This window comes from Mustela lutreola, chromosome 5 (assembly GCF_030435805.1).
Source record: "Mustela lutreola isolate mMusLut2 chromosome 5, mMusLut2.pri, whole genome shotgun sequence".
Taxonomy (NCBI): domain Eukaryota; kingdom Metazoa; phylum Chordata; class Mammalia; order Carnivora; family Mustelidae; genus Mustela; species Mustela lutreola.
In genome coordinates this window covers 27410326-27422550 of record NC_081294.1, presented here as the reverse complement: position 1 = coordinate 27422550, position 12225 = coordinate 27410326, and the positions used below count along the sequence as shown (strand labels likewise).

The 12225-nt window shown below is 36.2% G+C and overlaps 1 protein-coding gene across 1 annotated transcript; it reads right to left on the bottom strand.

Annotated features, from left to right (window-relative positions):
* Nucleotides 1-623: 623 nt before the first annotated feature.
* Nucleotides 624-12206, bottom strand: BRIX1 (biogenesis of ribosomes BRX1). Its single transcript, XM_059173767.1, has 10 exons — nt 12001-12206; nt 8820-8931; nt 7587-7630; nt 5579-5649; nt 5249-5298; nt 5068-5141; nt 4878-4928; nt 4632-4733; nt 3194-3322; nt 624-2958 (listed from the first exon to the last, which is right to left on the bottom strand). The coding sequence occupies exons 1-10, from the start codon at nt 12157-12159 to the stop codon at nt 2689-2691; spliced, it is 1062 nt and encodes a 353-aa protein (XP_059029750.1). The 5' UTR covers nt 12160-12206; the 3' UTR covers nt 624-2688.
* Nucleotides 12207-12225: the final 19 nt, after the last annotated feature.

Here is a 12225-nt window from a genome sequence, read left to right as displayed (position 1 = left end):
GAACCGACACACCGTTATTACAGCATGGGAGATCCGTACAACTGTTCCAATTTGATAAGGTGTCAAAATAGTATCCTAACTGTCCTTAAAATACATTGGTTTAATAGATACACCAATATATTTCACTGTAATGTGGAATGTTTACATAGGTCAGTTGTTAGGTGTAGGTTTTATCAACCACATGTAAAGGGTTGGCTCTATTGCTAACGTCTTATTGTACAAGGTGGTTCCTTGCTTCCCTAATACCCTGCCCACTGCACAATCAAAACCAACCCCAAACCTCATCAAGTTTCTCCACACACCACTGTTCAACCAACTCCTACTCACACACCTGCCTCTTTTTCAAAGAAGGAAGATACTATACACCATCTTAGTTTGTAAATTGACAATGGATAGGGACTGAGAAGTTTGAATAAAGGTGAAAATGGAAACTTTCCCCATTTGAGAATGGGGCTAGGGGTAGGAGGATAAAAAGTGACAAACAATAGAATCTTTCTTCCTCCAACTGCATCTGGTTTTGCTTACAACCCGAGTCACTTGCATTTTTCCTCCTGAGAGAAGAGGAAATTGTTTCTGCCTGTTAACAGTTAAAGAAATATAGAGACAATTACACTGGATATGAATTTCAGTTTAAGGGATTACCTTTATTGAACAAGTTGACTTCTCAATGAACAGGAGTTGAAAAAAAAGGAATTCTCATTCAAATGAGCTACACATATGATCGTGAAAGGGAAGTAATTTGGGACAGGAAAATATGTAGAAACTGATCATCAAAATTGTTAAAGAAATGCCACTAAAACTCTACGACACACACCTCAGAAAATCTTAAAAGTTTGGGTCTTCATTCAAACAACTTGTTGAGCCAGTCTATTTTATAACCTATAATTAACTTCTTGGGATGTGGGTGTTTAAATACAAATCCTGAATACAGCTTCTTTTCATCCCAGGCTATTTTCAATTGCTTAAATAAACAAGCTTGTTCTCCCCCTGCACTTACCGAAATTGGCCTTCACTAGCTATGCACAAGTACTTAAAGTGAACTTCTGAACTGAATTACCTGATTAGTATAGATTTCAAGGTAAGTAGCCTAATTTAGACTATTTCAGAATAATGTGGCCTAATTTTACATTCAAGACCTTTCTTTGAAATTAAGAAAAAATGAAATATAATGGAAAATTGATTGTTCTGCCTACAGATTCCAAATAAACAAAATTAAAACACAACTGAGGAACTAGGAAAGATACCTAGAGTAATCCTGCCATAGAAGAGTTCTTACAAATTAGTAAAAGATAACTACCACACAAAAACAAGATTAGTCACAAAAGAAAAACCAGTATCTACCCAAAAAAGGGTATTCTTTTTTTAACCTACCAAACTGACAAAAGTTATTTCACTATACAAGGGTACAAGTAAATAGATGAACACTGACCTCTGGTGAAGTACAATATTTAGGGGGGCATCTTTTCACTCGAGTTCCACTTACAGGAAACCACAAGGTGGTACAAAATAATTTATGTCAAGAAATGTTTGCCATAAGCATCCATACCTGAAATACTGTAATATCCCATAAGGGACAGATAGTACAGTATAGCAGAGTAGAATACGATGCAATTATTAGTCATGTATAATAAAGACATGAGGAAGTGATTAATAGGATATAAAAATAAGTGGGTCACAGAACACCAAACACATGATATACACATGTGCACATCTCTCAGTCTCTTCAGCGGCCACCTACCTGTCCACAGCCACTAGCACCCAGAATCTTGTCTTTCCCTCCTACTAACTGACCTCTAGAAGGGTAAGCCCAGTGCTCTTCACCTCAGTTCTTTCATTAGGGGAGCAACTCAAATATCAACTCAATATTCTAGTGCCCTCCAACTACTGTTCCACTTTTCTTCCTTTTACTATTAAATTATCATTTATACCCACTGCTTCTAAATTAAATCTATAATCTACAAATACTTCCAAACACGTATTAACTCATTTGATTCTCAGAACCTAAAATTTATTGTAAAATTTTTTTTAAGATTGTATTTATTTTTGTGAGAGGGAGGGAGAGCGCACACCTACTCTAGGGGGCAGCACAGAGAAAAGCAGACTCCCTGCTGGGCAGGGAGCCCAATGATGCCTGACTCCATGGACGGACCCTGGGATCATGACCTGAGCTGAAGGCGGACGCTTCACTGACTGAGCCACCCAGACATCCTACTGTACTTTCTTGAGGTGAGAAATCAAGATCAAGGATTGGCTTTTCCAAGGCCTCATTCATTGGGACTCAGGGACTCTCAGTAAGATGCTTTTTCTACCAATCTATCTGCACTTTATCATCCGAAACTAAGTACCTAATTCATTGTTTTACAAGTAATAATGACCCAATAAATCTGTTTGAATTTCAGCTTCGCTAAATCCAAAATTTTAATCCAAGAAAGCAAGCCTAAACCTGAAGTGTGCTGAATTTTCAGTAATACCAAACAAGCTTTGAAAAGAAAAACAGAAATGAACTGATGAGTTTTGGTGACATTCAGAAAAACATACACACCACTGAAGCCACAAATTTTAATTTGGTATCTCTTTGTCTAAATTGCCACACTAGTAAGATATAAGGTAGTCCTGGATAATAAAATGTATTTACACACTGAATACAAAATAAATATAAAATTACTGAAAAGTTAGTTATCCACTGATTCATTTTGCATTCCCACTGTTCATCTTCTGTTTCATTTTTCTTTGCCTTTTATAAATCCTTTTCTTTCTTGCTTTCAAATCGACTTTGGGCTCTGGCTTTACCCACTGTATTTCTATTGGCTTCTCCTCAGCTGGTGTAACAAAAACATCTGCAGTGGGATCATGTGGAAGAATAGTCTTTGGTTCTTTCTTTTTCATTTTCTGCGCATCCTTCACTTGTTGTTTCTCTTTGTATTTTGCAGCTGTGATGCTTCTTACAATACGCCGATGCTAAAGACAACAAAAATATCAGATGCTTTCAAAATAAAAACATACTACATATGGACATTCACTTGTGAGACTTATTTTCCCTTCACTCTTGTCATTAAAAAGAAAACTAATTTGCAAGACAGTATGCAGCAAAAAAAAAAATTAGTTTCACAGTTAACAGAAATCACTTGACAGAATCACTTTGGCCAGCAAGTTCTGGGCGTCAAGGGACCACTGAACAACAAAATTAGCTTACCATGTTTGGTGACTGGTAGTGAGGATTTTCATATAAAGTTGGTCCTCCAAAACTTCCCTGGAAAATCTTTATGAGATTTAAGACAAAGCGAGGTCCTATTTCTACAAGAGCAGCATCTTCTTCTATTATCTTTAATAAAAGGGAAACATTTTAGTTTGGATATACTATTCGTCAAAGTTACACTGGCTATAACCTTATTACAAATATGCCTAAAAGAAGTTAGAACCAATTAAATTAAGGTGGAAGTGAAACTTGGCAAGTGCCAAATTCTCAGTATTTTCTGAAATATATTACTAGTTACAGGTAGTTGTCACAAGAAAATACTAACTTTTTTCCAGGGTGTTCTCTCAAAATTTAGTAATTTCAACTTGGTCCTTATCTTGCTTCTCACAGCACACATATTCTTGAAAAACTGTGGTTAAATGAGTTTTTAAAACTGCTACCACTGTAACAAATTGCATTAAAGTACCCTATGGATAACCCTTTCGAAATGTAAGTCAATTCCTAAATTGTATTTCTTTATTTATTTTAAAGATTTTATTTATTTATTTGGTAGAGACACAGAGAGAAAGGGAATACAAACAGAGGGAGTGGGAGAGGAAGCAGAAGGCTTTCCCAGAAGCAGAGAGCCTGATGCGGGGCTTGATCCCAGGACTCTGGGATCAGTGACTTGAGCCAAAGGCAGATGCTTAAGGACTGAGCCACCCAGGCACCCCTCTCAAATTGTATTTATATGTCTAATTCAAATTAGATTAAAGGGTATATAAAAGGATATATGGCCAAATTTACTTTTGAATGGCTTCTGATTGTGGAATTAAGAGGCAACTTCTGAGCTACAAATACAAACACAACACTGTTGGTTCAGGTATGTCTGCCCTCAGAGGCTGCGGGGCTATGTTTAAGTCACACTGCAGGGTATCCAACATAACACATGCAGGAAAGAGCCCAGATTACTTCACAAGCTGCTCCTTCCACCTCTCTTTCTTTAGTGTATGTGCTGCCGAAGCGAGCACGCCTCTCTACCTTTCTGACTTCTTATTCTGCCAAACTCCTCCTTCAATTTTCCAGAATCACCTCTCCTCCTAAACAAGTCACTGTATGACTTATCTCACAGTTCTCATTGAATGCATTCTACAGAGATCATGTTCTTCTAAGTCTTAACAACCTCCACCTACAGATTCTAACCTTTTTAGAGATAAATTTATATCTTACTGAATATATAGTTGCTTGTTACCAAACCCTTACTCCAAAACCAACTGATAGCCATTGGAAAAAACTAAGTAGAGAAGTAGGAAAAGTATGAGACAGCAGTTAACTGCTACAAGTCTGTGAGGGCAAAGAACTATTTAAAACAAAAGAACTTATTATTTGCATCTTTTACAGATGCTATATACCCCACTTCATTTCAAAGTATAATTAAAAATCAATTAAAGCTAACCTGAAAGTTCCGAAACCATATCCTATTATCCAGAATGGTAAAAGTAAATACATGGTCCACAAACGGTTGGCTTTTGGGATGATATCGTGGTGTACTAAAGATCTAGTTTAAAAAAAAAAGAAAAAAGAAAAGTTAATGTCTTATTCTAGCGCATATCATGTATGTTTTAGATAGCTAAATTAACAAAAAGTCCAAAGGAGACACACATTTATATTACTGAAAATACTTTCTAGAAAAGATATTTACCTGAATTAAGAGTTCTTTTAACAAAGTATAGTGTGGTGATTCATCAAAAGCCTATAAAGATAAAGTGAACATATTATTTGACAACAGCAGTGTTTTGTTTAAAATTGTGGACTTTTTGATAAATTGAATTACAAACCATATTCACTAAAGAGTAAGAAAATTAGACCTCATACACTAATGAGAAACTTACGGGGTCAAAAGACAAAAGGGGCCGAGAACCTTTCAAACAGTTTCCGGTCATCTTTAGTTCAGCTAGGGTATGGACTAGAAAAAAATACACCAATAAAAGTAGTTATAACTTTAGCACAATTGTCTCAAAAGAGCATTTTCAATTTTGTCATTAAAAAAAGTCTTAAACTGAGTCAACTTACTGTTTTGAACGAGGAATTTAGCAGATGGCCCATGAGGTGAATTTGAAAGCCTAAAAAATATGAAATTTTTCAACTAATTAGAATTTAGAATGTAGTAAATTCTTACTACCTCAGTTTAATAAAAGACACCATACCATGTTTGTAACATCCACACATTTAACTTTCTTTAAAGGTTTCAACTTTTGTGAAACCAAATGAATTTGCTTCATCCCCTGGCCCCTTCTTTTTATGTAAAAGACTAAAAGGAGTCTATACCCTAAGAGATTTAAAAAGAATAAGTCCATTTACAAGAACAGTTCCACCTAAATCTTCCTTAACACATTATCTTACCACATATAGAGATCCTGTTTTTTCTTAGCTTCAAAATAGATACATTTATTGCAGTTTTTCATTTCACAAACCTAAACAAAGTATGAAAAAATGAAGTAGATAGTAAAAATGAGAACAAAAGCAATTAATACCTATATTCCTCCAAAAGTACTTAAACAGGTTAATAGGCTACAAAGGTCTAAATCTAGGTAATTTCACAAAAAGAAACATTTAAAGTTTCCCTTAGGTATACTAAAGTAAACTAGATACTCTGGTCTCTCTTCTGCTTACTGGGAGCCTCTATCTTCAACCATACTCCCACATACAATCCCCAAAGAGCAAAAAAAGATACCTGAGGGGTAAGGCACACTAAAATTAGCCTTATCAATCTTAGGAAAATACAGTCCTTCAAGAGCCAACTACATCCAATATAATGATTATTTTTATTTTTAACTCTTTAGCATTTTGATTTTAAGCTCAAGAAATTTAAGATTTTTCTTCCTAATCTGTATTATCATTTCTGTGATTTCCATTCTGTGAAATCACTAAGGGACTGGTGAAAGGCAGAAGCATTCAAAACATATTTCAAGTTGAATTAAACTTCAACATCTTGAAGGCTTATACTACTTTAACATTCATAAACTACCTAATATAGTACTCATCAACCTCAACTACTTGAGACTTTAAACCTAACAGCTTTAAAAACTCTTAGGTCCAATATTTTTGTTTCTTATTGGTCTTAGAACAAACAACAACACTAAGTTGATTGTTTCCTAGTCAAGCTTCAACTGCTAGAAACTCATAACTTTTTTTCACCTATCTTCACTTGAAATTATACTTGTTCACGGACTGAATCCCCCATTAGTATGTAAGCTCCACTGGATGAAAGGGGGCATTATTCTGTTAAACAGTTTCCGCAGCAGTAGAATAAGGCCATTTATAACAGAAGTTCAAAAATCCATGCTAAATGAATAAAAGAAGCCTTGCTAATCACGAAAGAAAATGATCTTAAAACACAATTCTTCTAAATTTTTAAAAGTTAGCTTTAAAATATAAATTTAGTATCTTCAACAACCCTTCAAAAATTAACCTATTAATAACTTGTAGTGTCTTAAGAGCAATTACCACGTGTTTCACCTTTAATACTAGCAAAATACTTTCTAAAATGTGTGGTTTTAAAAATATTTAATGAACATTTTATTTATTTTGTACAAGTTGATAGTTTTTATTAAGTACCCATTATAGGGGCACCTGGGTGGCTCAGTGGGTTAAGCCTCTGCCTTCGGCTCAAGTCATGATCTCAGGGTCCTGGGATAAAGCCCCGCATAAGGCTCTCTACTCAGAAGGGAGCCTGCTTCCCCGTCTCTCTCTGCCTGCTTCTCTGACTACCTGTGCTCTCTCTCTGTGTCAAATAAAAAAAATCTTTGAAAAATATATTAAGTACCCATTATAAATTTAGCACTGTATTATATATAATGAGAAAAAAATATATAATCCTTGTCTTCCAGAAATTTCAATGTTTGGTGAAATAAGACAAATACAAGAATGATCAAGAAATAACATATTCTGAATCACTATGAGACTCAGATAGTGAGAAACAGACAGTATTCAAACTGTAAGATATAGAGAGTATATAAAAATTTATAAGGCAGATTACTGGAGTCAGGAAAAATCTGAGTTACCTTTTACAAAACAATTTAAAAGTCACTGAATAGGGGCGCCTGAGTGGCTCAGTGGGTTAAGCCTCTGCCTTCGGCTCAGGTCATGATCCCAGGGTCCCTGGGATCGAGCCCCACATCGGGCTCTCTGCTCAGCGGGGAGACGGCTTCCCTCTCTCTCTCTCTCTGTGCCTGCCTCTCTGCCTACTTGTGATCTCTGTCTGTCAAATAAATAAATAAAAATATTAGGGAAAAAACAGTCACTGAATAACTAACTTATTGTTTAAATGAACAATCTTTAGTATTCCAAAATATTTTATTCCTAAGTAGAGTTCCTAGAATATTTTACTTCAATTACTATCTAAAATTACCTCATTAATGACAAATAACTTGTCTTTACGATCCATTTTTGTATCTATAAAGAGAAAGAAAGAAAGTAAATAAAAAATTTCAAAGCTACTTCAAACATATCACACATGCTTTCTAAAAAAGTATTTTAAATGTTTTTACAATCTTCAATTTAAAAGAGATTTAATTTTCAAAATTATTAGACCTAAAAACACATGACCTCTTTAAAAATCTTGTTCATTTTTTATAAAAATGACTAGAGAATAGTTCTTGAGAATCATAAAGTATGATCTAAGCAGTGTTTCTCATCAACTTTACATATTGTGTAGGTCCCTTTCACATATGGAAACATTTTCACAAACTGAACTATGTTTTAGGATTGCAGTTTAAGGAACACTCACTGAAGAAACCAAAATTTGAACCGAAGGAAATGGATTGAAAAAACTTTTTCAGATTATCACAGAAAAAAAAAAGCAACAATATAAGTTAAATCTTTTCTGAGTTTCAGAGATATGAAGATATAAGAGCAGACCCCAGTTTGAGAAATAGTGGTCTAAGGAACAAAGCTATAACCTAGAATGAAAGCCAAAACTCCTCCCAACACAGGCACAAAAACAGCTGTGTGAGGGTACTGCCACAGTTCTAAATTTGAAACTTCACTTGCCTGCAAGATACACCACTGCTAAAGAGAATATATTGGCATTTAGACGTAGGTTGAGCCCCAAATTAAAGGTGCTTGAAATCCCACTCCAGCCCATTAACTTTTTAATACGAACAGGTTTTTCTGTTTGTTTTTAATGCCAGATAGTGGGGTGCTTGGTGGCTCAGTGGTTAAGCATCTGACACTCAATCTCAGCTCAGGTTTTGATCTTGGGGCTTTGAGTTCAAGCCCTGCACTGGACTCCATGCTGGGCATGGAGCCAACTTAAAAAAAAAAAAAATGCAGTTACACGAAGTCCTCAATTATTTAGAACAACAACCAGATCATGACCTCTGAGAACATTACAATTAAGGCATTCCTGGACCTTCAGGAAATGTTTTGATAACTAGGATATCTAAGAAAGTGAAGGGAATGTTTAGTGAATAAAGTATATCTAACAAAATATTAATTAAAAAAATCTTGTCATTGTTCTAAGGCAAAAGAGTTCTTTACCTGATTAGGCTGAACAAGTGACAAGGTTAAATAATGACTTAAAGTGAGAATATAGAGACAAGTTTATAAATAAGAATATTAAAAGCGTATGATATAAAGGCACCTGCTTTAGAATGAGGCATCAACATTCTCAAGTCTTGCATTAAATGTCTCGTTCTGAAATTTATTCCTCTAGAAGAGAAGATAAGAATCCGTTCCTTATTTTTCCACTTGCCCTAAAGAAAAAGAAAATGTTAAGATTTTTAAATCTCATACTCATACCTTGTTTTTTTTTTAAAGATAGTTTTAGAAGTACCTAGTTCTTAAATACGCCACACCCTCTAATGTATCAAGACTACATCCTTAATTCTGCCTCTCTCCCATATGTGTAATTCAGAGAACTGAGATGTTTCACTATACATAGAATCCTTCCACGCCTGAACCCAGAACAAACTCCTCAGTCAATATTCCTTTCAAAAGAAAACTTTAATATTAATTTAATTTAATATTTACTAATATTTACTGCAATCCTAAATATTTAATATTTACTAATTTAATATTTAATTTAATATTTAATTTAATATTTACTAGTCAAATCCAAGTATTTGACTTAATACCTCAAATTCAACTCTAGAATACTAAATCTTAAATCTAGTAAGTTTCCTGTTTTTCTAATGAAGTCAGCCACTGTTCTTATGTGGGAAGATAGTCAACAAGCAAGCAAATCAATAAAGACACAAAGGCAAGAACAGCATAAAACCCTTACTGAGATGCTTTGCCATTTCTATTCTATATGACAGATAACACAACATATCTGTCATATAGGATAGGATAGAAATGGTAAAGCATCATGGCAACATGTGATGATGCAAAAAAGTAAACTTGAAAAGTCCCCATTTTATCTTAATATTCAAAATTTAGATCCCCTACCTAAAAAACAAGCTAAAGATAGCCCCTGGTTCTGATAAAATAACACAGCCAATGAAAAGTTAACTCCTTGTATGTAAGTATGTAGAGACACAATAATATTCATTAAAAACTTCCAGGTAACAGGCTAAACAATTCTGACAATCTCTCAGTGGTATTTACTGACCACGGCTCCCTCCCAGAAATACCTTCCTTGACTTTCTTCATTTTTGGTCTTTCTTCTTCCACCTCTCCGATTCCTCCTCCTGACTTGAAAAACTCTTTCCTAGTCCTCTTTTGGTTTCAGGTCTCTCACTACAGAGTTCTCATAATCATTCCATAAATTCAATTGTCAAATCTATAGAAAGGTAAGGAACTCTCTCCACTCCTAATAATCCAAGTATTTGACTTAATACCTCAAATTCAACTCTAGAATACTAAATCTTAAATCTAGTAAGTTTCCTGTTTTTCTAATGATGCAACCATCATTTCTATCCCCCTGGCTTTGAATTATCTATTTGCCTGTTTCTCCTATATCATAGGCACTACTAAATGCTGTCAATTTCTCTTTCAATTTCTCTTAATGCCTTCCTATTCACAGTGCCCGCATTCAGATTCTTATTATCTTAAATCTCCTAAAATGGCTAGCCTTCCCGGACAAGAGTTTCTCCAAAAGGTCTGGTGGACTAGCACCAGCTTAGTCTTTTTTTCTTTTAAATACTACCTAGAGCATTTTTTTTTCTTTAAAGATTTTATTTATTTATTTGACAGAGAGAGATCACAAGTAGGCAGAGAGGCAGGCAGAGAGAGAGGAGGAAACAGTCTCCCTGCTGAGCAGAGAGCCCGATGCGGAACACGATCCCAGGACCCTGAGATCATGACCTGAGCCGAAGGCAGCGGCCCAACCCACTGAGCCACCCAGGCGCCCCAGCTTAGTCTTTTTAAAGCACTGTTTCAATCACATCCTTAACCCACCAGGATTTTCTAAACAAATTCCAATATGACATAGCTTTAACACTGGATTCTGAAATATATTTCTATTTCTACCTCACTATTGCTCTAAATTAACCCTTTTAGCTAATCTGACTCTATTTTTTAGATTTTCAGCATTTTTCCTCCACATCAATGCCTTTGATCACTTTTTCTTCTTTGCCCTCATACAGTTCCCTCTCATTTTTGAATACTGAATACTGGAAATGTGCCCCTACTTTGAAATCCACTCAAGGAATAAATCCTTCATGATCCCTTACATGACTGTCCAAGGGTAAAAGTAATTTCTATATTCTGTACTTCCAGAGAATTTTTCATACAATGACTCAGGTCATAGATACTATTGTATTTCCTTCCAGGTTAAGGGAAGAGTGGGAGCACTAACATTTACTGAAAATCCTCTAGCAGTCCAGCTTATTCTTCACAAAAAGTAAAGCACATTTTCTTCCTCTTAATTTGCAGATGACAAAAGAGCTCAAAACATGGACATTAACTATCAGTAGAGCTAGAATTTAAACTCATCTTTCATTCCTCAGAGCTAACTCCTTTCCTAGTGCTTTCCACCACAGATGGTCATTTATCACCTACTACCTGCTAGAGTACAATGCTAAGGGGCAGGAAAGTAGAAACAGAATCAAAAGCAGAAACAAATCAAAGACCACCTCTGTCTCCAAAGTACTGGATCTAGCTTACGGAATGGAAGTTAGGCCCAACAACTTGTGTTCACCTTCTTCTGAATACAAACCATGAACTTACATGCGTTCCTAAGTTTTCTTCTAATCTCCCAACACTTCAGAAAGAAAGTCCTATTCTAGTTTAGAATCCCAAAGCCAGAGGAAACCTAACTTCGGACAGTACCTGACGTATATAAAAATATTTGAATACAAGAAAAGTTCATTCTACCTCGTCTAGCTTTCATCAACCCTTAAGAGTTAAAAACCTGATCAGACAAGTCAAAGCCATTATCCCAAGGGCAGCAATTTTTTAAAAAGGACCGCCTGACAAGCTTCAGGATCCCAGAATGACAGAAACTAACTATGGCGGAATAAGGGGACTAGTAGCCATTGGAAGATATATACTCAATAGCGAGAACTAACTTTAAGGAAAAGTAATACCACCCCAAATGGGGGAAATGGAGTAATCAGAAGACACAACACTGGGACTGAATACCCCAAAGGTTGCTTCCCTGTGAACCGTTCGGAAGCCAGCGCGCTTCCTCGGCCGCTGCCTCCAGAAGACGGCCACGTGCATGAGAGCTAGCTCTAAGCGCGGTAGCCTGTCTGACCCGGACGAGAGCGGAAACCGAGCTCCGGTAACAGGCTACTCGGAAATTACCAAAGCACTTATCAGGGAGGTAGTCCCAGGGAAGGCGTGTAGAGCTGCAGGTGTAACCTGGATGTAAGCTCTACCTTGCAAACGGGGCCTGGGATACGGTCTCTCTCTTCTTCTTCCACCTCTTCTGCCATGTCGCGCAGCTTAGCTGGCTGCTTGGCAGCTTTTTCATCCCTTTTTGGTTTTTTCGCCTGAACCGCCAAGCCTCCACGCCGCTTCCTCTTGGTCGCCGCCATCTTGCCTGAACGCCTCAGGTCTCGGCTTTCCTTCCGGCTCTGCCGCTCGCTCCCCTTTCCGATCTC